The sequence below is a fragment of the Eubalaena glacialis genome, chromosome 14 (genome assembly GCF_028564815.1).
Source record: "Eubalaena glacialis isolate mEubGla1 chromosome 14, mEubGla1.1.hap2.+ XY, whole genome shotgun sequence".
Taxonomy (NCBI): domain Eukaryota; kingdom Metazoa; phylum Chordata; class Mammalia; order Artiodactyla; family Balaenidae; genus Eubalaena; species Eubalaena glacialis.
In genome coordinates this window covers 88,252,338-88,277,011 of record NC_083729.1, presented here as the reverse complement: position 1 = coordinate 88,277,011, position 24,674 = coordinate 88,252,338, and the positions used below count along the sequence as shown (strand labels likewise).

General features: G+C 44.1%; 1 protein-coding gene across 1 annotated transcript in view; it reads left to right on the top strand.

The window, feature by feature from the left end:
• The window catches only part of TBC1D8 (TBC1 domain family member 8), a 139,200-nt gene that overhangs the window by 24,560 nt on the left and 89,966 nt on the right, over positions 1 to 24,674 (top strand). The window contains exon 2 of the mRNA XM_061211369.1: positions 21,553 to 21,663. Coding sequence (XP_061067352.1) covers positions 21,553 to 21,663 — 111 coding nt within the window. The remainder of the gene's footprint in view (positions 1 to 21,552; positions 21,664 to 24,674) is intronic.

Below are 24,674 nucleotides of genomic sequence, written 5' to 3'. Positions count from 1 at the left end.
GGCTTGGTTTATTCTTTCTCTTTTTTTTTTATTGAGATATAACCAACATATAACATGGTGTAAGTTTAAGGTATACAACGTGGGTTGATTTGGTACATTTATGTGTGGCAGTGTGATTACCACTATGGTGTTAGCTCACACCTCTATCACTTCATATAATTATCATTTCTTTTTTGTGCTGAGAACAATGAAGATCAGGTCTCTCAGCAACTTTGAAATTTATAATACAGTGCTGTTGACTGTAATCAGTATGCTGTGCATTAGATCTCCAGGACTTATTTATCTACTAGTTGCAAGTTCATACCCTTAAACAGCATCTCCTCAATTCCCCACACTCCCAGCCCCTGGTAACCTCCATTCTACTCTCTGTTTTTATGAGTTTGGCTTTTTCAGATGTAAGTGAGATCATACGGTATTCATCTCTCTCTGACTTATCTCAGCACAACGCCCTCAAGGTCCATCCATGTTGCAAATGACAGGATTTCCTTCTTTCTCAAATCATATTCCATTGTGTGTGTGTGTGTGTGTGTGTATGTATGTGTATCCCCCACATCTTTTTTATCCATTTATCTATTGATAGACACTTAGGTTGTTTCCATGTCTTGGCCCTTGTGGGTTGGTTTATTCTCACCTGTACTTCATGCCTTCTTAGGGAGATTTTAGTGGGCAGCTCCATCGTATAACGAAGGCCCCTGCTTAATTGTTCAAATAATAGGATAGAACCAGTGATTGAAGATCCTGGAGAACTTCCAGCGGCGCCCATGCCAGGCCAAGCCACGGATTCCTTGTGTCTCTGGTTTAGGATTTTGAAAGCTCCGCAGGACTCCAATGCTCGGGCAGGATTGAGAACCAGCGGAGTGACCCTCCACTTTCTGGGATGTGCAGGATGAATGGTCGGGGTGACCCTCGGCATGTGCAGGTGAGACAGTGCGGGTGGGTTTTCGTGTCCCCCCCCGTCCTGGTCTGAGGAGCAGTCTTTCAGATGAGAGAGCCTCCCTGCTGCTGGCCGCCCTGCCCCTCCCCGACTCCGGCCCCTGACCTTGGTGTTGGCTATGGCAGGAGTCGGAGACCCTCCCTGAACAGTGAGAACGGACCCCTGAACGCAGGCACGAGGGAGGCTGAGGGCAACCAGGAGGCCGGGAGGCCGGGATTCCACACCTGCTCATGGATTATTTGGCCTGTTCCCTGGAGAGGGACATCTTCAGAATGTCACCTCGTTTTATCTGGACCTTCCCTTGACCAGGGAGAGGGATTCTTATCCTCATTTTACGGATAAGAAAACTAAGGCTCGATGGAATGAGTGATGCGTCCAAAGAAATGGCTGGTGTCCTTTTAAGGCCCTGCCGTAGAAGAATCGTCGGGATGGAGGCCGTGCGGGATGGATAGAGAAGAAGGGGTGCGGCCGGTGTGTCCTGCTTTTCAGTAACTTTCAAGGTGAAAGTAACCGGAGGAATGAAGTAGCATCTCCAGGCCAACAGGGTCAGGAGCCTCAGGGAGCCAGAGAAAGTCCTGGAGTGGCGTGTCTCAGTCTCGCCTGCACGGCAGAATCACAGCGGGGCTTGTCACAATGTGGGGACCCGGGCAGCACCATGGACCAATCATCCCAGACTCGGGGATGGGGCTGCAGGCATCGGGATTTTGGAGGCTCCCCAGGCAACTCTGCATTGAAGCTCGAGTTTGGGAGGGAAGTCCCATCTCACAGAGATGATGAAAGGGGTCCTTTAGTGCAGCCAGGTCCAGGAGGAAAGGGGTGAGGACCGTGAAGGGAGGGGCTCGTTTGTCTTCTGAGGCTGGCAGGAGGTGGGGACCAGGTGCCTGACGGGAAGTAGCCTGCCACTCGAGGGCTTTGCATCCCCCCTTCCTGGCTTCCTGGCCATGGGGAGCACCAAGGGGACCTGCAGGTTTGGCCGAGTGCAGGGTGTGGACCAGCTGCTGGGAAACACGCAGCACCAGTGGCTCTCCGCCCCCTGCACGTGAGAGGCCCCTGGGGAGTCTCAGGAACTCCCTGACCCAGAAGAACCTGAGTTCCTGGGCGCGGCTGGGGAGGCGGGGGGCCCAGTCCTCACTGCGTGTGACTCTGTGACCCATGATGATCATGATAAGCGTGATGCTGGCTGTTTCAGGAACTTCAGCAAATAAGCCTTGTGTTCATGTAGATCAGGAGGAAGTTGTCAAGAGCAGACGCTCCAGCTTTTGTTCTGGGGGCGGGTCCCCATCTCCACTCCTCCATCCACAGACATTCTAAGGAGCTCACTCTTTTGTTTTTTTTTTGGCCGAGCTGCGTGGCATGTGGGATCTTAGTTCCCCGACCAGGTATCGAACCCACGCTCCCTGCATTGGAAGCGCGGCGTCTTAACCACTGGACCGCCGGGAAAGTCCCTGGAGCTCACGCTTATAAAGGCTGACTCTGCTAAAGGCTTTTTTTTTTTTTTTTTTTTTTTTGGCTGCGTTGGGTCTTCGTTGCTGCGCGTGGGCTTTCTCTAGTTGCGGCGAGCGGGGGCTACTCTTCGTTGCGGTGCTCGGCCTTCTCACTGCGGTGGCTTCTCTTGTTGCGGAGCACGGGCTCTAGGCGCGCGGGCTTCAGCAGTTGTGGCACATGGGTTCAGTAGTTGTGGCTCGCGGGCCCTAGAGCGCAGGCTCAGTAGTTGTGGCTCTCAGACTTAGTTGCTCTGCGGCATGTGGGATCTTCCCAGACCAGGGCTCGAACCTGCGTCCCCTGCATTGGCAGGCGGATTCTTAACCACTGCGCCACCAGGGCAGCCTCTGCTAACGGCTTTGAATGCATGGGCGCCTCCTCCCTGAGTTTGCCTTTTGCTGGATTTAGATTATTGACAAGTCAGGGCAATGGGTGAAATAAATAACGTTAACAACTAGTCAGTAAAGATTAGTTATGAGGTCTGTTTTGGGTCCAGAAAGATCGTTGGGTGTGATGGTCGGTCTGTTGTGGGAGCTTGCGGAGGCCCTTTTGTTGCACGTTTGAAGCCGTCTTACTTTCTGTGCGGGTGTGCAGGGACCGCTAGGAAGTCTCCCCAGTTGGGCAGTGTATTCGTTTCCTAGAGCTGTTGTAACAAAGACCCACAAACCGAGTTGCTTAAAAGATCAACAGTTCTGGGGTCTAGAAGTCCAAGATCAAGAGGTTAGCGGGCCAGGCTCCCTGACACCTCTAGGGGAATCCGTTCTTGCCTCTTCCTCACTTCTGGTGGTGGCTGGAAGTCTTTGGTCTCCCTTGCAGCTGCATCGCTCCGTTCACTGCCTTCATCGTCATAAAGCCTTCTCCCCCTGTGTCTGTCCTCACGTGGCCATCTTCTCACAGGGTCACCAGTCAGAGTAGATTAGGGGCACCTACCCTATGCCAGTATAACCTCATTTAAACTAATAATTACACCTGCAATGACCCTATTTTAATAAGGTCACACCCTAAGGTACTTCAGCATCTTTTTTGGGGGGGATACACAATTAGGGATTAGGGGATTAGGACTTCATCTTTTTTGGGGGGGATACACAATTAGGGATTAGGGGATCAGGACTTCAGCATCTTTTTTGGGGGGGATACACAATTCAGTCTGTAACAGATGTGTGGTCCAGGTGCTCTGTACGTGTTTCAACATCCATGCAGACCTTATTGGACAGGACACTAAGGCACACAGCTAACGCAGGACAGAGTCAGGATTTGAACCCAGGACTTTGTGAGTCTGGAACAACATACGACTTACCTGGTTTAGACTGACTGATGGTTCTTTGGGGTATCCAGTGGAATGGAGTCCATAAGTCTTCTGGGCCTTCTCAGGGCATTGGAGACATTACGCAGGTCTAAGTACTAAGCACTAAGCTCTAAGTACTCAGTACTAAGCTCTAAGTACTCAGGTACCACTTTCCTGCCCTCCTTGCCTTTCTGAATGAAATAGATACCACCCATTTAATAGAAGGAAACGTGGAAACAAGACGTTCGTTTGATTTGTTGAGGTGGTAGGATCGAGTGGGTGGTAGGATTGTGTTTATTTTTATTTTTAAAATTTTTTTAAAAGTTCTTTTTTTAAAAAAATTATTTATTTATTTATTTTTGGCTGCATCGGGTCTTCACTGCTGTGCGTGGGCTTTCTCTAGTTGCGGAGAGCAGGGGCTACTCTTCGTTGTAGTGCGTGGGCTTCTCATTGCGGTGGCTTTTCTTGTTGCAGAGCACAGGCTCTAGGCGTGCGGGCTTTGGTAGTTGTGGCACATGGTCTCAGTAGTTGTGGCTCATGGCCTCTAGAGCGCAGACTCAGGAGTTGTGGCGCACGGGCTTAGTAGCTCCGCAGCATGTGGGATCTTCCCGGACCAGGGCTTGAACCCCTGGATTGGCATGCGGATTCTTAACCACTGTGCCACCAGGCAAACCCAGATTGTGTTTATTTTTATTTCCATTTCCATTCTCATTACTTAAACAACTTAAACGTGTCTTGAATGTATAAAGAGAGCTTTTTAGAGCTTGGCTAACCCACACCCTGCTGAAAGTTGCTTGTCTGTTGGGATTCTCGTATGTCATCAGCCTTACGTGACATGGACTTGACCCGGTTTCTGCTGGGGAGTGGCCTCTGCAGCATAAAAGTGCTCAGAACGGAAGGGCCCCCGGCCGTGAGATGGCCTGCCTCCATGGTTACTGCCAGGCGTGCATCTGCAGAGTAAATGTCAGAGCGTTTTGCCAGCAAGTGCCCTGCACTGGCTTGTCGTCGGGACCCAGAGCCTTGAAGGCTGCGGTGACTTTGGCAATGGCAGAATTTGAACAGGCAGATTTCAAGATCAGAATTCCCAGTGGAAAACTCCCTGGAATAAAGAGACGTCCGTGAGTCTGAGGAAGTCAGTTGCTCCTGCTAAGTCTCCGCCATTCTGACTTATTAAATTTTAGTTTGATTTTTTTCTGATTACTGGCTCCAAGTTTGCTTTTCCCACAGGGTCTCTGCCCATGCATGTGGGCAGATGTGCATCTTGGGTCCAGAAAGAAAGATTTTCTAAAGACAGGTGAGGGAACCCCTGTTCCCATGATGTATGATGGCCTTAGAGCCGGGGGCCAAGCCTCTGTCTTACCCTCTCTCCCTTTCCTCCTGTTTCTGCCACAGAACCGCTCATGACCCGCACATGGCTGAGCCTGGTCCACGGCTTTCTTAGGACCTGAAGACGCTGGTTACAGACCAGGTCTGCAACAATGTCACCCTAGGGGAAGGCCGACCATGGGTGATGGGGGTAAATCCATTTCTTTATTTCCTTGGGGAAGGAGTATATTCTCCTTACCCCCCTGCTCTCTCCTCCAGTTTTCTGCTTTTCTGAATTAATGGTTCATTAATCTGAATTTGTAGGACCCTATAGAATGGAAGGCTTAGCATTTCTGAGTACACATTGAGGGCAGGCAAAACAAAAAACAGAAGACGAGAAAACCTACTTAATCCCTGCGATAAATTTAGTTACCGAAACACTTATCTTCTGCTTTAGCCCAAGATAAGATTAGTAGAGTTCTGTAACAGAGCCTGCGAGTCACTGAACGGGGGTGACAGATGGCCGGCTTTGAGTAATCGGATTTCAAGATCAGAATCCACAGCAAACAAAACTCCAGCTACTTGTGGCATATGGAGACAGTTTCCCCCAAGTGAGCTTAAAGAACCGTGTTCTCCGATTTGATTTTATTCAAAGGACTCATTCCACAGATGTTTCGGAGCCAGGTGCACCAGGTGTTGGGGGCTGATGCAGGGTCTCTGCCCCGCCCCCTTATATCCCCTTAAACATGCACTTAGAGTAAGAGGGCTCCTGGGGGTTGTAAGCATCCAACACTTAGTTGTAGCGAATCAGCTATAATTTGATGCCTGAAAAGACTCTGTTATGGTCAAGGACAGAAGTGTCAAAATGAAAGTCAGAAGTAAGTATGGGCTTGATTGCGAAGGTCGTAAGGGGTTGTGGAAGACAGTTGTTGCAAACACCGATGTGCTAAACTTGACCTCTCTTGGTCCACACACCTGCACCCTTCACTTCCCAGCTGAATGGAACCTGCTGTGGCCTCACTGGCTGCAGTTTACAAACGCGGACAACACTGGCATGTAGTAGGCGGTCAGTAAAAGTGTGTTTTAAAAATTGTGCACGAGCTGCTGTATCGGTAAGCCTGATGAAACAGGCGGACTCATCCCTTTTAAAGACTTGTTTGCAGTTTTACAGGCTCCCCCGGGGCGGGGGGGGTGGGATTGGGGGGCGGGTGGGAGATGGGGGCTGTGTTTACAATGTGAGGCGCTGGAATCCACCCGGTGCTGTCTTTTGCTTTGAACTTGAGCCCATGGAACTGTCTTGCTCCACTGACCTTTTTGACCCTCCTCTTGATTTCCATTTTGCAAAGGAGGCACTGTTGCTTTATCTTATTTATTTCTCTGTGCTCCTTGACTGCCCCGAAGCTCCGTTTTCTGCCTTTAATTATGTACAGGGCCATTAAGCAAAAGTGAGGTTTGTGAGGTGCCGGTCAGCTCGTGGTTGTGGCAGCTCCAGGTGCCGGCAGGCTGTACTTACGATTAGATTCGGCTGGTAAAACTGGTTTGTGCAGCACCTAGGAGTCTTGTTGAGCAAGTTGCCCTGCCTTTCTGCAGCTGTCTCCCAGCATGAAAGGAGACTTCTTTGCGTTTCAGGTTCAGTCATTTTTTCTTTTAACTTCCAAGCCGTGATATCCCCAGTGTGGGAACTTAATCGTCTAAATCTGTGACTAGTTAGAAAAGACGCCATGAGGAGGACATATACCAAGGGCTATCTCTTGTCAGGTGGCAAGATGTGAGATACGTTTAGTTTTCTCCGTTGTGCTTTTATGTATTTCCCCAAATTTCTACAGCAAAAATGTGTTCATTTCTTAATCAAGAAAATCAAAACCAAAAAACATAGATTGCCTTAGGAGGACAAATTGAGACTGGGTCTTATTTTTTTAGGGAAGATGTTTGGAAAAGCTGTTCTTTTTAACCTTTGTGTGATTTGGGGGATACAGGTGATACCTGTTGGGCTTATTAACCATGAGACATCAAAAATGATAAATTATTCCATCTCAAATGGGAAGTCTCCTCCCTGGACAGTCCTGACAGTGGTTAGGACTCTGTGCTTCCACTGAAGGGGGTGTGGGTTCGATCCGTGGTCAGGGAACTAAGATCCAGCCCCCATGCCTAGAGGTGTGGCAGAAAAAAAAAAAAAAGGAAAGTCTCCTTTCACAGCCTGTAGGTACCACATGCATCAGGCCATTAAAATACTTGACCCAAGACAGTTTCTCACGGAATTCAGAGATCAGAAATGTTTTGCCAAAGGATTTTGGTTGTTTTGAAGTAGCAGAAACTGGCAAGGGAATACAGCCTCTTCTGCTGTATTTGATTGCAACAGGGTCAGTATGATGTAATTTTGCGACTTGTTTTTCTAGGCTTCATGGATGAGGGATGGTCTAGTCTTCAGGGGTTAGGAGATCTTCATGGGTTAGGGAATATAAGGAAGGAAAGCCCAGGATTAAAATGGGTGACCGAGCCTTAAAAAAGAAAGAGATGCTACCATTTGCGACAACATGGATAAACCTTGAGGACATTATGCTAAGTGAAACAAGCCAGTCACAGAAGGACTCATACCACATAATACCACATATGTGATGAATCTAAAATCATCCACTCAGAGAGTGGAATGGTGGTTGCCGGGGGCTGGGGGAGGGGAAAATGGGGCGGTGTTAGTCAAAGGGCACAAAGTTTTGGTTATACAAGGTGAATACGTCCTAGAGGTCTACTGCACAGCATGTAACAGCCATAGTTAACCATACTGTATACTTAAACATTTGTTAAGAGGGTAGATCTTACGTTAAATGTTCTTATCACATTATAGATATACATATTAATAAAAGGCCGAGAGGAAACTTTTAGAGGTGATGGACAATGTTTATGGCATAGATTATGGTGATGGTTTCATGGGTGTATACTTATCTTCAAAACCCTTAAGTTGTATATGTTAATTATGTACGGCTTTTTGTATGTTAAAGAAAAAAGGGGGTGACTGAGGTTTCTGGAAAGAGCCAAGCAGAATGGGAAGGGTGGATTAGCACGGGGGGGGGGGGACCCATCAGGCGGGTGAGTGGGCAGTCCTGGAGCAGTCAGGCCCCATTTCATAGAGTTTCATTTCATAGTGTCCAGGGAAGAGCTCTGGGTGCCCCTGGATTGTGCTGGGCTTGGCGGTGGAGGTGGACCAAGTATCCATCCCTGTCTACCCCAGATGCTCTGGCGGCTGGTGTTTCATTTGACGACTGTATCAGATCTTAAAGCCAAGCCCTTTGTTGAGTCTTGGTTTTCCTTCTTTCGTGGTGTCCCTTGCCCTTTCATTTCATATCTTTGAATCATCCCTGTTCTACAAGAATTGAATGCTAATTGCTATGCATAAGCATCATACTGGAAGCCCAGGTAAATGGACGACCAAGTGGATGGACATTCTGGGCAATTTTCAGAAGAGCGTTTTGTCATACCCACAGGAACACGTGTCTGTAAGGCAGGGCAGCCCCTGCTTTGGAACTGGCTGTCACGATGGCGTTTCAGTGCAGGATTCTTGCTGTCACATATTTTGAGTATTTCGTCACCCTGCTTGGAGGTTCACGATGGCAGGATCCGTACGTTAAGTGTGAGCCAAAACAGACGGCTTGGTCCCCGTCCAAGGGTTATTTATGGAGCTTCTAGAAGAACGTGCCAGGGTTCAGCAGCGTGGACATTTATGTTCAGATGCATTTATGATTAGTCACTTGGGGGATGGGGTTAGGAGAAGTTTTATACTTACTTAGGAGCCCAACTGCAGAAATTTCTGACCATTAGAATTTTCACAGTTTAAAGAAAATTGTGGTAAAGAAACACATAACATAAAATTGACCGCCTTAACTGTTTTTAAGTGTACAGTTCAGTGGTGTTAAATACATTCACATTGTTATGCAGCCATCACCGCTGCCCATCTCCAGAGCTCTTTGCATCTTAGAAAACTGAAACTCTGTACCCAGTAAAGAATTTTCACAGTTTTGGACTGAAGACAAAAAAAAAAAAAAAAAAAAAAAAAATCTCTCCTTTAATTCCAGCGTGAACAGGACAGCCACTCTGGCAGTGAGTCCCCTGCCTGACCAGAGCCAGCAGCTGTACGCTCTGTCTGTTGTCTCTCGGTTTCCTGAGAAACCAGGGGTCATTGTGTGGCTGTCCTTGTCCCCATGTATCTGGGACACAGTGAGCAGGTGAGGGCTGGGTGGCTGCCTCTCCTGTTCTCGAGAACGGGGCTGGAATCCTTCTCTCTCCCTTTTTCTTTTTTTGTTATTTTTTATTTATTTTTTATTTTTTGGCCACATAATGTGGCATGTGGGATCTTAGTTCCCCCACCAGGGATCGAACCCATGCTCCCTGGAGTGGAAGTGAGGAGTCCTAACCACTGGACCGCCAGGGAAGTCCCTGGAATCCCTCTCTTGCGAGGCCCTTGGAGCCCTCGTCTCTGGACCGTCACTTGCTCATGGACCCGTGCTACGGACTCGGCATGCTCATCCTGCCGCCGTGATGGGCACGTGACTGCCCGTGTTACCCACTGCCTGACTGGTTACCCTGTGGCTTTACCCACCAAGCTGCCGCGTTCTCTGAAAATAGCACAGGCAACTCCTGGTTTGGTGGAGATGTGTGGGACTCATAAGGGAATCACACGAAAAGATATATCGAATTCTATCAAATTCTTTGTAAAAAGGAATTCGAAATTTAGTAATTCGGGTTATGAATTTTATATATTTTGAATAGGGGAATTGTCAGCATTCTCATGTTGAGAATGCAAATACCCTAACCTTTATCTACTCTCTTTGATACTCAGTAGAAAGGACTTTATGTGATCCGTTTTTGGTTGTTACTTTTCACAACTGAGTTTTCGCATTTATTCTGGTCCTTTATTTGCTTTTCCCCCTAAGCCTCCAAAACAGAGACAATAGCCAAACCACACAGCCCTAACATGAAGGCAGAGATGTAGCCCAGATTGGTTTCCCGATGGGGTTTACGGTGCTGAGCTGGTGCCCTGTGAATGTGCTGTTACACTGATGCTTGTGAGCTGTGATGAGAAGGCCTTCACTGGAGAAAGAGAAGTTTTTGTCATGGGGCTGCTTAGGTATACTGTTTCTAAGCCCAAGGCCATTAGGAGGATCTGCTTTCTTTAATGCAGGAGGAAAAAAAAAGACTTTAGGCTTTCTGGTTTACTGACTTTCATTAAAATGCTTTTCGTGGGGGATGGGTGTTGCTGGTCTTCAAAATGGGTTTCATTACACTCTGGTGTTATTACTATTAAGAGCGGAGAACTGTCACTGCTGCCTGTGGTGAGTTTCCAGGCCCAGCACAGAGGTTATAAGAGCCAGGAGGCAGTGGCGTTGGCGCAAGTTCGTGTATCCAACGCACAGAGAGGCCAAACACACCAAAATGTCAGAGTTTGGAGCAGAGAAAGGTTTATTGCAGGGCCATGCAAGGAGATGGGTGGCTCATGCCCTGAAAAGCCCCAAGCTTCCCGAAGGGTTTCTGCAAAGCACTTTTAAAAGCCAGGTGAGGGAAGGGTGTCACAGCGTACGTGATCAGCTCGTGCAAAATCCTCTGGCTGATGTTGGGTAACTGGGTGGTGTCACAGGGGTTCATATTATCAGTCCTTAGGCTCCAGGAGGCCTGGGGCTATGTGCTCATGGTCCTCAAGTAGTTAACATCTTCCATTTGGTGGGGAGGTGGGATTCACATCTGTAAAACTACTCAGGAAATGTGCATCAAATGCTGTTATCTAGGTACTTCAGAGAGGAGCTGAAGCAGAGGATATGGGGGCAGGGGGCCTGTCCCGGGAAGGCCCCAGAGGGTCCCGCTCGGTTACAGTGGGAAGGCTTCTTCTGGCATCCTTGCTTGTTCCCAGGTCAGTAGCTGTCATTTCATCTTAAATTTGGTTCCATCCACGTGCATGAAATGCAGCCAGGATGAAAGAATTACAGCTTTCTCGCTTAGGAGCAAATTATTCCTAGGTCCCTCTTTGGGCCCTAATTATAAAACATGTCACTCGACAGCTATCTCAGCCTGAGTTGTTATTCTAATCGGTTAAAAATAGGAGTGTTGCGCTCCGGGGGCACCAGGAGGGTTTCCCTGGAGCGCCAGACAAGCCATATGGAGCTGCCTCGGAAGGGAAACCAGGAAACTCCACGCCCGCTGCCCTGCCTTTGGGGGGCTGTTTCTGGAGGAACAGGGACAGGTCTGCATTCAGTGTGAATGCAGATAGAGGTGCAGCTTTGTGGGTGACGGTGCATTTCTGTGAGGATTTTGTGACGATTCATGAGAAAACAGACACAGTACTGTACAACTTCACTGTATATATATTTTTAATGAGCCTGCGCCTGGCTAATAGATATTGCGTAAAAGACATCCATATGAGTTCTCTTCAGCTTCTTTATAAAAGGGCGGAATAAACAGGGCTGTGTACCCTGCCGTTAGGAGCCGCACCTAAACATTTACCCGTATATTTGCTTTATTTATGGGTATATGTTTTTGTCTTTGACCCATTTGAAATTTGCAGACATTTTACTCTATTTTCTAATAACTTTGAAGGATTTCTTTGCCATGTTAACCTCTTTATTGCACCTGTGCAACAACAGGAGTTGAAGGATAATTTTCTCTTCTGGAGTTTTCACTTCTCACTTTGGTGTTCCTGCTGAGAACTCTCACTGCCCTTCCTCCCAGCTTTGCATCTTCTCTGCGGTCTTGGCCTCTTGTCTCCTTATTTCTTTTGTCTTTGTGCTTCTTTTGGTTCCACCCTGAGTGCTCTGGCTTACCCCTCCCCTCCCCCATTCAGTGCCCCTGCCCCTTCCTGGGGTTCCTGCAGGAGAGTTTGCATTTGCACAGACAGGGGGGTCGCCCCCGCACTTGTCTGCAGGTGGGCACTGACTGGGCTGACTCTCCTTGTCCTTTTCTTTTTAATAAGCTTCATTTTTAGAACAGTTTTAGGTTTAGAGAAAAATTGGGAAGGTAGTAAAGAGAGTTCTCATATATCCTTACCCAGTGTGTCCTATTATGGACATGTTAGTAAGGAAATACATGTACTACCCTTGCAATTAACCAACTGATACTGATCGATTACTGTGATAGGCATAATAATGACTGAAACCTGGGAGTATGTTAGGTTACACGGCAAAGGGGGGTTAAGAGCGCAGGTGGAATTACGGTTGCTCATCAGCGGACCTTAAACTAGGGAGATTATCCAGGTGGGTGCAATGGAATCACAAGGGTTCTTAAAGCTGGAAGAGGGACTCTGAAGAGAGAACCAGAGAGATGGCAGCGTGGGGAACTCATCCTGGTGTTTCTGGCTTTAGATGGAAGCAGGGGCCGTGAGCCAAGTAAAGGGAGTGGCTTCTTAAAGCTGGATGAGGCAGGCAGATGGATTCTCACCCAGAGCCTCCAGAAAGGAACGCATGTGTTGACACCTTGATTTCCGCTCAGTGAGATCCGTATCAGACTTCTGGTCTACAGAACTGTGAGATAATACGTTTGTTTTGTGTTAAGCTACTATGTGGTAACTTGTCACAGCAGCAGTAGAAAACTAATATGATTATTAACCAAAGTCCATCTTTTGTTCAGATTTCCTTGGTCTTTTTCTGCTCCAGAATCCCATTCAGGATACTATGTTAACGTTTAGTCGTCATTTAGGCTGTGACAGTTTCTCAGACTTTCCTTGTTTTTAAATGACCATGACACTTCTGAGGAGTACTGGCCAGGTATTTTGTAGAATGTTCCTTAATTGGAATTTGAAGTTTTTCTCATGATTAGAATGGGGTTAAGGGTGTTTGGGAGGAAGAACAGGGGTAAAATGCTATTCTTATTGCATCATATCAAGAGTGCATGCTATTAACGTGATTTATGACATGTTGACCTTGATCACCTGGCCAAGGTAGTGCTTGTCAGGTTTCTCCACTGAAAAGTTACTCCCTCCACTTCCCATACTGTGGGACTTTTTTTGTTTTTTTGTTTTTTGGGGGTTTTTTGGGGAGCACTTCCTTATGTTTCAGCCACTACAAGATGCTCCAGGATCATCTTGTATATTTCCTGCTCCAGTCCTGGAATCAACCATTTTTCCAAAGAGCACTAATCCCCTTTTTCTGGAGGTTGGTATTAGAAACCAAGATCTGGGTGCTGGGTGTGCTCATGGCTTCTGGGCCCTCTCAGCTGACAGAGAAAGGAATTATATATACTACCCTTGTATATACACACATCAGTAAGTGTTTCTATATGTAGCCATTTGTATCTATAGTAAACTAAACATCAGTTTATACCTATGCCTTTGACTCTGATTCGTTACTGTATAGGTTATTCTTGCCTCTGCCTTGCTTATCTGTAAACTCGCACTCCAGTTAGGAACCTGGCTTACACCTTCCATCATCCTTTTTCTTATTTGCTCATTTCTAGTATACCAGAAATCTATCAGAGTTGTTAACCTAGACTCCATGGAGTACAGAACTTATGTATGTTTCTTTGGCCTTTCTTCCTAAAGATTCTGTTCATTTCCAGAGTTACTTAAGTCAACACCGTTTCCCTTTACCGCCTTCGCTCCCTTGTTTCATGCATTTGTAATACAATTAGATTTTTTTTGGTCATATTCTGCATTCACTCGGGAACCCCCGGACCTCCTAAATGATTTTTTTTTCAAAATTTGCAGACATTAAATTTCACTCTTTATGCTGGAAACATCTGTGGATTTTGACAAAGCCGTAGTGTCATGTATACACAATTACAATATCATACGGAGTAGTTTCATCACCCTAAAATTCCCCTGTTTGCCTAATTCAGCTTCTTCTTGGCAATCACTGATTTTTCTACCCTTGCTGCAGTTTTCCCTTTTCATTTTTCCAGAATAGTTGGAATCATACAGAATGCAATCTTTTCAGGAGGGCTTCTTTCACTTAGCAATATGCATTTAAGTTCTCTCTCTCTTCCATTTTTATGGCTTGATAGTTTGCTTCTTTTTATCACTGAATAATACTCCATTGAATAATGTACCACAGTTTGATTATCCATTCACCTGTTGAAGGACAGCTTGGTTGCTTCCAGTTTGGGGCAGTTACGAATACAGCTTCTATAAATATTTGTATGCAGGTTTTTGTGTGGACATGAATTTTCAAAACAGTTGGATGAATACTTAAGAGTGTGGTTGCTGGATGTTGTAAGACTATATGTTTAGCTCAGCAAGAACTACCAAACTGTCTTCCACAGTGGCTGTACCATCAGCATTCCCATCAGCAATGAATGAGCTCCTGTTGCTGGCATCCTTGTCAGCACTTGGTATGTGATTCATTTTGGGTTAATATTTGAAAGGTGTAAGGTCTATGTCTTAGGTTAATTAATTTTTTCCATATGGATGTCCAGTTGTTCCAGAACCATTTGTTGAAAAGACTATCCTTCATTGAATACCTTTGCTCCTTTGTCAAAGATCAGTTGACTGTATTTGTAGGATATATTTCTGAGATATGATCTGATTCTTTCCCATTGACCTGTGTATCCTATTGCCAATACCACATTGTCTTGATTACTGTAGCTTTGTAGTTAAGTCTTGAAATTGTATAGCGCGAGCCCTCCAACTTTGTTCTTCTTCAGTATTGTTATTGGCTCTTCTAGGTCTTTGCCTTTTCAAGTAAACTTTATAATCGATTTGTCAATATCTACAAAATAGCTTGCCAGGATTTTTATTGTATTGCACTGAATCTATAGATCAGATTGAGATGAATTGACATCTTAACAGTATTGAATCTTTCAATCCATGAACATGGACTATCTCTCCATTTGTTTAGATCTTCTTTGAATTCTTTCATCGAGTTTTGTAGTTTTCTGCATATAGCTCCTGTGCATATTTTGTTAGATTTCTACCTAATAAAAACACCTTTTGCTATTGTCATTGGTATTTACATTTTTAAAATTACAGTTGTTCATTGCTGGTATTTAGGAAAGCACTTGTCATATTAACCTTCTGTCCTGCAGCCTTTCTGTATTTGCTTATTCTGTAAGTTTTTGTTTGTTTGTCTGTTTATTGATTCTTTGGGATTTTTCTATAAAAACAAGCATGTCATCCGTGAACAAAGATAGTTTCATTTCTTCTTTCCCTATCTGTATACCTTTTATTTACTCTTCTTGTCTTATTACACTAGCTAGAACTTTTAGTATGATGTTGAGTAGGAGTAGTGAGAGGAGACATCCTTGCCTTGTTCCTCATCTTTGCAGGAAAGCATCCAGTTTCTCACCATTATGATGTTAGTTGTAGGTGTTTTGTAGATATTCCTTATCAATGGATGGTTGGATTTTTGTCAAATCTTTTTCTGCATTGATTGATATGATCATATGATTTTTCTTCTTTAGTTGGTTGATGTGGTGTATTACACTGATTGATTTGCAAATGTTGAACCAGCCTGGTATACCTGGATTAAGTCCCACTTGTTTATGGCACATAATTCTTTTCATACATTGTTGGATTTGATTTGCTAATATTTTTTTGAGGATTTTTGCATGGGAGATTCTGGTTTGTAGTTTTCCTTTATTGTAAAATCTTTATCTGGTTTTGGTATTAGGATAATGCTGGCCTCAGAGAATGAGGTAGGGAGTGTTCCCTCTGCTTTTGTTTTTTTGAAAGAGATTGTGGAGGATTATTATCATGTCTTCCTTAACATTTAGTAGATTCACCAGTGAAACCATCTGGACCTGGTATTTACTTTTATTGGGCAGGTTTTAAATTATTGATTCAATTTCTTTAATAAATATAGGCCTATTCAAATGATTTAGTTCTCTTTGTGTGAGTTTTGGTAATTGTGTGTTTCAAGGAATTGGTACATTTCATGTAAGTTATCAAATTTGTGAATATAGAGTTGTTCATGGTATTCATTTAGTATCCTTTTAATATCCAAGGGACCAGTAGTGATAACCTCTCTTTCATTTCTGATATTGGTAATTTGTATCGATATCTTCCCTTCTTTTTCCTTCCTTAGCCTAGCTAGAGGCTTATCACTTTTATTGATCTTTTCAAAGAATCAGATTTTGGTTTTATTGATTTTTTGCTGTTGTTTTTTTATTTTGTTAATTTTTTTTTTTTTTGCTCGATTTTTATTATTTTCTTCTGCTTTCTTTAGGATCATGTTGCTCCTCTTTCTGTAGTTTCCTAAAGGAGGAGCTTAGATTATTGATTTTCAGTTTTTTCCTCATTTCTAATTTATGCATTTATTGCTATAAATTTCTCTCTAAGCACTGCTTTCGCTGCATTGTACAGTTTTTTCTAAGTTGTGTTTTCATTTTTATTTAGTTCAAATGTTTAAAAACTTAAGACTTCTTCTTTGACCCATGTGTTGTTTACAAGTGTGTTTAATCTCCGTATATTCAGGGATTTTCCAGCTATCTTTCTGTTACTGATTTCTAGTTTAATTCCACTGTAGTTTGAGAATGTACTTTATGTGATTTTATATTCTATTTAAATTTGTTAAGGTATGTTTTATGGCCCAGACTATGTTCTATCTTGGTGAATATTCCGTGCAAGCTTGAAGAATGTGTATTCTATTGTGGTTGAATGGAATGTTCTATCCGTGTCATTTAGATCCAGTTGATGGATCCTTACTGAGTTTCTACCTGCTTGATCTATCAATTACTGAAAGGTGGGTATTGAAATCCCCAACTATAGTAGTATATTAATCTGTTTCTTCTTACAGTTCTATCAGTTTTTGCTACATGTATTTTGATGCTCTGTTAGATGCACACAAGGATTGCTATGTCTCTTGCACAATTTACCCCTTTATCATTATGTAATGCCCCCCTTTATTTTTCTTGTTCTGAAGTCTACTCTGTCTGAAAATTAATATAGCTACTCCATCTTTCTTTTCATTAATGTTAGCATGGTATATCTTTCTCCATTTCTTTACTGTGCTTCCCCCTCCCCACCCCAATCCCTTTTCCTTTAATCTGACTCTTAATAAAGTGGGTTTCTTGGGGACAGCATACAACTGAGATTTAAAAAACATTTTTTTTAATCCGCTCTGAAATCTCAGTCTTTTCATAGTGTATTTAGACCATTCACATTGAAAATGATTATAATATACAGTTGACCCTTGAACAATGCAGGCGTTAGGGGTCCCGACCCTCTATGCAGTCAAAAATCTGTGTATAACTTATAGTTAGTGCTCCAAATACCATGATTCCTCCAGCTCTGTGGTTCCTCTGTATCCATGGATTCGACCAAACAGGGATTCAACAACCGTGGATCATGCAGCACTGTAGTATGTACTATTGAAAAATATCCATGTATTATGTGGACCTGTGCAGTTCAAATCTGTGTTGTTCAAGGGTGAACTGTAGTTGGATTAATATCCACCATATTTGTTTTCATTATATTAAAAAAAGTCTCTTTCTGCCTTGTTTGGTTTCAATGGACTATTTTATGATTCCATTTTCTCTCCTCTTAGGATATCAATTATACTTCTTTAAAAAAATTTTGTAGGAGTTGCCCTAGAGTTTGCAATATACATTTCAAACTAATCTAAGTCTACCTTCAAATAGCACTATCTTATAGCAGAGTGTTTTCAAGTCTTCCCTCTGATCCTTTGACATTCCTGCTATTCACTTCTTCCATGTGCTGTGATCACCCAATGCATTTTCACTATTATTACTTTAACAGTTATCTTTTAGATCAATTACAAATAAGAAAAAGAAAATATTTTATTTTGCTTTTATTTCTTCTCCAGCACACCACTTGCTTTCTTTATGTAGGTCTTAGTTCTGACATATCATTTTTATTTCTCTCTGAAGAACTTCTTTTAACATTTATTACTGGTTAGGTCTACTGGAAATGTATTTTTTCAGTTTTTGTTTGCTTAAAAAATTCTTTATTTCTCCTTTACTTTTGATGAATAATTTCACTGGATATAGAATTCTAGGCTGGTGTTTTTTTCTTTCAATGCTTTAAATATTTCATTCCACACTCTTGCTTGTATGGTTTTTAACAAGAAGTCTACTGTAATTCTTTGTTCCTCTACAGGTAAGCTGTGTTTTTCCATTTCTGATTTTCCCTTTGTCTTTGGTTTCTGCAATTTGAATATGATATGCCTACGTGTGTATTTTTTGGTATTTAACCTGTTAGATGTTGTCTGAGCTTCCTGTATCTGTGGCTTGGTGTCTGTAATTAATTCTAGGGAATTCTCAGCCATTATAACTTCCAACAATTTTCTCTTTCTTCTTCTGGTATTCCATTTATGTATATCTTAAACCTTTTAAAGTTGCTCCACAGTTCTTGGATGCTCTTTTTTGTCTTTTCATCTTTTTTTCCTCTTTGTATTTCAGTTTGGGAGATTTCTATTTACTTATCTTCAAGCTCATCTTGGCTGTGTCCAGTCTACTGATGAGCCCACCAAATGCAGTCTTCATTTCTTTTAGTGTGTTTTTGATTTCTAGCATTTCTTTTTGACTAGTTCTTAGAGTCTCCATTTCTCTGCTACATTACCTATCTATTCTTGCATATTGTCTACCTTTTCATTGGAGCCCTTAACCTATTAATCACAGTTATTTTAAATTCCTTGTGTGATAATTCCAAGATCTGTGCCATGTACGATGCCCATTCTGATGCTTGCTAGCTCTTCAGATCATGTTTTTTCTTGCCTTTCAGTATTCTTTGTTGAAAGCCAGACATGATGTGTCGGGTAATAAGAACTGAAGAGTGGTTCTTTATTGTGAATTGTATGTTATTCTTACTATGACTTGGGCTGTGTTTAAAGTTTGCTGTCGGTGCCTATAGCTACAGCTATAGGTGCCTGAGGTTTCAGATTCCTCAGGTGTCTTGGTTTTGATCTCTTTTGTCTTTGGGCTCCTCCTCAGATGGGGTCTCGCTGTTCTTTCAGATGTCATCTACTGTCACACTAGAGCCTGTTGATATTGTGGTAATGTACAATTTTACCCCCTAAAGTCTTTAAGGGGCACGAGCTCGCTGTATCCCCCTTTGTCTGGCAAAGCAATAAAGCTATTCTTTTCTACTTCACCCAAAACTCTGTCTCTGAGATTCGATTCAGCACTGGTGCACAGAGGCTAGGTTTTTGGCATCAGTACTAAGTAAAGTCAGTCAGAAAGAGAAAGACAAATACCATATGATGTCACTTACATGTGGAATCTGAATAAACATAGCTACGTAACAGAAACAAAGTCATAGACATAGAGAACAGACTTGTGGTTGCCAAGGGGGAGGGTGGGGCGGGGAGGATTAGGAGTTTGGGGTTAACAGATGCAAACTATTATATACAGGATGGGTAAACAACAAGGTCCTACTGTAGAGCACAGGGAACTATGCTCAATATCCCGTGATAAACCGTAATGGAAAAGAATATGAAAAAGAATATGTTTTTTATATATATATATATATATATAAATATAAACCGAATCACTTTGCTGTACAGCAGAAATTAACATAATAAATCAACTATACTTCAATAAAATTAAAAAAAAAAAAAAAAAAAAGACTGCTTCTGCTCTGAGTTACTGCCCAGCCTGCCCACTTCTGTCTTTTGTTGCTCAGGGTTTTACGGAGCTCTGAGTTTTGGTGGGAGTGCCAAGTGTACATGTGTGGGATGGGTGAGGGTCTTTAGTCCTTTTCTAGTCTCCATCGGCCTCCTTATTACCCCCCCATATTTGATAGGCAAATGTGTTTCATCAATCTTATACAAATGCAACCTTAACTCCACCCTCTGCTCCCTTCCCCCCAACCTGTGTGTTTCATCAGAGCTCCCCTAAACTTCTGCTCAGATTCTACATTAAAGCAGAGAGCTTTCAGGCCTCTCAGTTATCTGTAAGTCAGTAGCCAACCAGTAAGGAGGCAAAAATTGTGGGCAGCCTAAGGAATAGTTGCTCTAAAAACCCACACACCCTTTCTCCCTTCTTCCCCTAAAGCCATTAAGTGGGACAGATCACGGTGAGTGTAGGGGTGGGGTGCGTGGGAAGTTGGAGCCTGGATAGGATGAGGAGGGCATCTGCCAGGGAGGAGACAGTGGTAGCAGCCAGTTTGTGTCGTATCCAGTTTTTCTCAAGGGCTGTGTCATTCTTTAAGGGTTGTGCCCTGCCCCCTTCCCTCCTGCCTCAAACCCATTGGATAAAGTAGGAAAACGTGAACCCAGACTGATATGGCTAAATGAATAAGTTGAAAAGTTAATGAGGAACAGAGTTTCAAAGTAATTCTCCACAGAGTGCTTGTTAATGACAAAGAGAAAGGGGATACCGCACAGGACGGAAGCTTGGCAGACACTCTTCATCTACTGGTCAAAGGAGTGTTACCAGTAATGGGACAAAACAAAATCGCCTGGCACCTGATAGGATGGGATAAAAGGGATACAACGTCACTTCTGTGACTCATTGCAAAGATGTATAACCTGAATCTAATTATGCTCTAATTATGATGAAGCATCAGACAAAACCAAACTATGGGACATTCTGCAGAAACTTGTGGCCTTTCCTCAGGGCCTGTTACGTAAGAATTAGAGGGTCTTAATCCTCTCAACCGTCTTGAGTTCCAGGCAGTAGAAGATTGGGCAGGAGCAGGTGCTGTCATTTTTTCCCTCTGCCGTCGATTCATGGTGCTTTTCATGACAACAGGATGGTAAACTTTTGTGTTGTGTGCTTCATGGTCTGTGAAGGACTTTGATACGTTTTCTTTTTTTTTTTTTTAATATTTATTTTATTTATTTATTTGGCTGTGCCAGGTCTTTGTTGCAGCAGGCAGGCTCCTTAGTTGCGGCATGCAAACTCTTAGTTGCAGCATGCATGTGGCATCTAGTTCCCTGACTAGGGATGGAACCCGGGGCCCCTGCATTGGGAACATGGAGTCTTAGCCACTAGACCACCTGGGAAGTCCCTCAATATGTTTTCTTATTTGCTTCTCACAGTTCCCTGCTGGATTATTCTTCCACCTTTGCGATGATGATATAATAATAATAATAATAATAAAGGGCAACATTTAGGTAGTACTTCTCATGGCCAGGTGATAGTCCGAGCCCTCTGAATGCTGCATACATTAACTGGTTTAATTCTCACAGTTACCTTGTGAGGAATGTACACTGTGGTTAGTCCATTTTACAAACGGGGAAACGGGGGCACAGAGAAGTTAAACAACTTGCCCAAGGTCACACAGCTGGAAAGTAGTAGAGTCACAATTCAAGTCAGGCCGTCAGACTCTGGATCCCTAGCCTTTATTTACTGCATGCTGTGGCCTCCTGTACCGTGCCGCTGGGGGAATCAAAGACTCAGCTCACTTGGGTGGCTTGTCGGGGGCCCCTTGTTCACTTACTCATTGATTCTGCAGATCTGCGCTGAGTGGCCACAAACGCCAGGCTCTGTTCCAGATGCTCTGAAACGGGACAAGGCAGCTGGATCTCTGGGCTTCACGAGCTGGGCACCAGGCCTGCTGCCCGGGGTCAAGCCTAGATGCAGGGCACGTGCGCGGGGAGCGGGTGGCTGCACGTGGGCTGCTGGCCTGTCTGTCCCTGTGCTCACACGTGCGTTGTCCTCTTGTCTCTTGAAGGTCGCCTGGTGGGTGCCCTGGATGCGGTGCTGGATTCCAACGCCCGGGTTGCTCCGTTTCGAATTCTGCTCCAGGTCCCCGGCTCCCAGGTGTATTCTCCCATAGCATGTGGTGAGTTACTGAGTGGATCGGACATGTACTGGGCCGTGGCCACGGGTGAGTTTTGTTCCAGGTGGAGTGTTCCCCACCTTGAGGTCTGAGCATGAGTATCTGCATGGTCGTGACGCTGGAAGGTAACTCCTTCTAGAACCTCATCTGCTGCCATGAGCTCTTTGTTCTTCCTTTCTCTTTGTGTTTTTTTTTTCCAACCATTGGAAGCGTGTAGAGGCTCTAAGCTTGGGCATCCAGGCTTTCAAGTGGTGTGCTGGTCCAGGGGGCTGTGAATCCAGCCGTTTTCTTCCGTCTTGTGTCTGACATAACACACGAGTCCGGAGCGTGTGCATATACCGTAACAGGGCAGGGGAGATGTCTGGGGCTGGGTCTGTCTTAGGCCAGCCTTCACCCTTGTTCCACGTGTGCACTGACTCACTGGACGGCTGAGCCCTACGGGAATTCAGAAATCACCTTCGCATCCTCTCCAGCTGAGCTTCAGTTCCTCCTGCACGCACTGTCCAATACTCTGCCTCGTCACTCCAGCTCCTCTGGGGCTGGGAATCGTTGCACCCTGAGAAGCCCCTTCTATTAAAAAACAAAACCAAGGGACTTCCCTGGTGGCGCACTGGTTAAAAATCTGCCTGCCAATGCAGGGGACGCGGGTTCGAGCCCTGGTCCGGGAAGATCCCACGTGCCTCGGAGCAACTAAGCCCGTGCGCCACAACGACTGAGCCTGAGCGCTAGAGCCCGTGAGCCACAGCTACTGAGCCTGTATGACACAACTACTGAAGCCCGTGCGCCTAGAGTCCGTGCTCTGCAACAAGAGAAGCCACCGCAGTGAGAAGCCCGCGTGCCGCAATTAGAGAAAGCCCACGCGCAGCAACGAAGACCCGATGCCAAAAATAAATAAATAAAATAAATACATTAAAATAAAATAAAATAATCTATATTTAAAAAAAAAACCAAGATGTGTCTTTTTAATTACACAAGTAATAAATGTTCACCCTCCAGAAATTAGAAAATAGGTAAGAAAGGAGGAGAAAGAAATCACCTATAACCTTTTATCCGGTGCTAATCACTCTTGTGTCTGCATACGTGCCTCTCCACAGAGGTTTTTAGTTGTGCTTTTTCCTCTTAACATTTTACTAACTACCATAAACTTTCATTGTCACCTCACATTCTTGAACAACATTGGATGGCTTTTTTTTCCCCCCCCTGGAAAAAATACAGGAAAGTATAAAGAAGAAAATTGTCATCCATACCCACCATTACTAACAACTGTTCACATCTTGGCATGTTTTTTCCAGTCTGTTTTGTTTTGTTTTGTTTTGAACAAATCATTCTCTATTTGCATTAAGTGATGAAATGATGCATGCTCAATATAATCAGTTAATACTGGAAAGTACAGAGAAGTAAATATATCTCACCCCACATCCTAGGCACCCAAGCGTACCTCCAGTGACACTGGGGTCACATCATCCAGACAACTTTCTTTCTTTTTTTTTGTATTTTTTTGGCCAGACTGCACGGCTTGGAGATATTAGTTCCCTGACCAGGGATTGCACCTGGGACCACAGCAGTGAAAGCATTGAGTCCTAACCACTGGACCGCCAGGGAATTCCCAACACAACTTTCTAATGCATTTAGACAAGTCCAGGGATTGTTGTGAAGAAGGACAGACGTGCTTTATAAAAATGCAGCTTGTGTGACAGTGCTAGTTATAAAATACTGTTTAAAATATTAAATATAAAATAAAAATATTGTTTTTAGTGGATTTCAATAAAAGGAAAGATGCTGAAGTGAAATGAAAGAACTGTTAAACTTCAAATAAACACTGAGTACTTACTTTCTAAAAGGTTCATTTAAGGTCAAGGGGAGAGATGTTTAAAAGCATGACAAGGTCAGAATTGTGGCTTTTGGAGACAGTATTTCCGTTCTGGCAATGTTCATTGACTCCCCTCCTGAAGGACAGGGATGCCAACATTCTCATCCCTCCCCTGCTTCCCCAGGCTCTCATTTTTTTTTTTCCTAACATCTTTATTGGAGTATAATTGCTTTACAATGGTGTGTTAGTTTCTGCTTTATAACAAAATGAATCAGCTATACGTATACATACATCCCCATATCCCCTCCCTCTTGCGTCTCTCTCCCACCCTCCCTATCCCCCCCTCTCTAGGTGGACACAAAGCACGGAGCTGATCTCCCTGTGCTATGCAGCTGCTTCCCACTAGCTATCTGTTTTACATTTGGTAGTGTATATATGTCCATCAGGCTCTCATTTTTAAAAGTCTTACTATTCATTGTACATTGTAATTTCCATTCTCTTCTGTAACCACATTCTCCACCATTATTTGGCTCAGTTCTCTATGTAAATTGATTTAATGCTTCCATCAGGTACGGCTTTCCCAACACAGAGTCTTTTATTTTGGTTCCTGTCTTAATTGGCTATATTCCTGTTTTCTTCTCCTAAAAACGTCTCACATTTGCAAGTGTTTGTGCCTTGCTTTTGGACTCGAATGACACCTTGGCTGGGTATGAGGGGCTCTGGCCAGACTCTGGAGCTTGGTGGCCATCACTTCAGGGTCTTTCAGTATTTAAGTGGCAAAGGGAGAAATCTCAGGCTGGTCTGATTCCTGCCCCCGCCATTGTGGGTGGTGCGCTTTTTGTGGGGATAACTGTTTGTTATCACTGAAGTTCAGTAGCATTCGTCCCTTTAGGAACTTGGTTATAACCTGTTACTCCCTTGAGCATACTGTGTTACATTTTTCTGGAACTCCACGTGCGCTTCCAGGACGCATATTGATTTCTCTTTTTTTGGGGGGGGGGCTGCGTTGGGTCTTCATTACTGCGCGCGGGCTTTCTCTAGTTGCGGCGAGCGGGGGCTTCTCTTCTTTGCGGTGCACGGGCTTCTCATTGCAGTGGCTTCTCTTGTTGCGGACCACGGGCTCTAGGTGCACGGCTTTCAGTAGTTGTGGCACGCGGGCTCGGTAGTTGTGGCTCACAGGCTCTAGAGCGCAGGCTCAATAGCC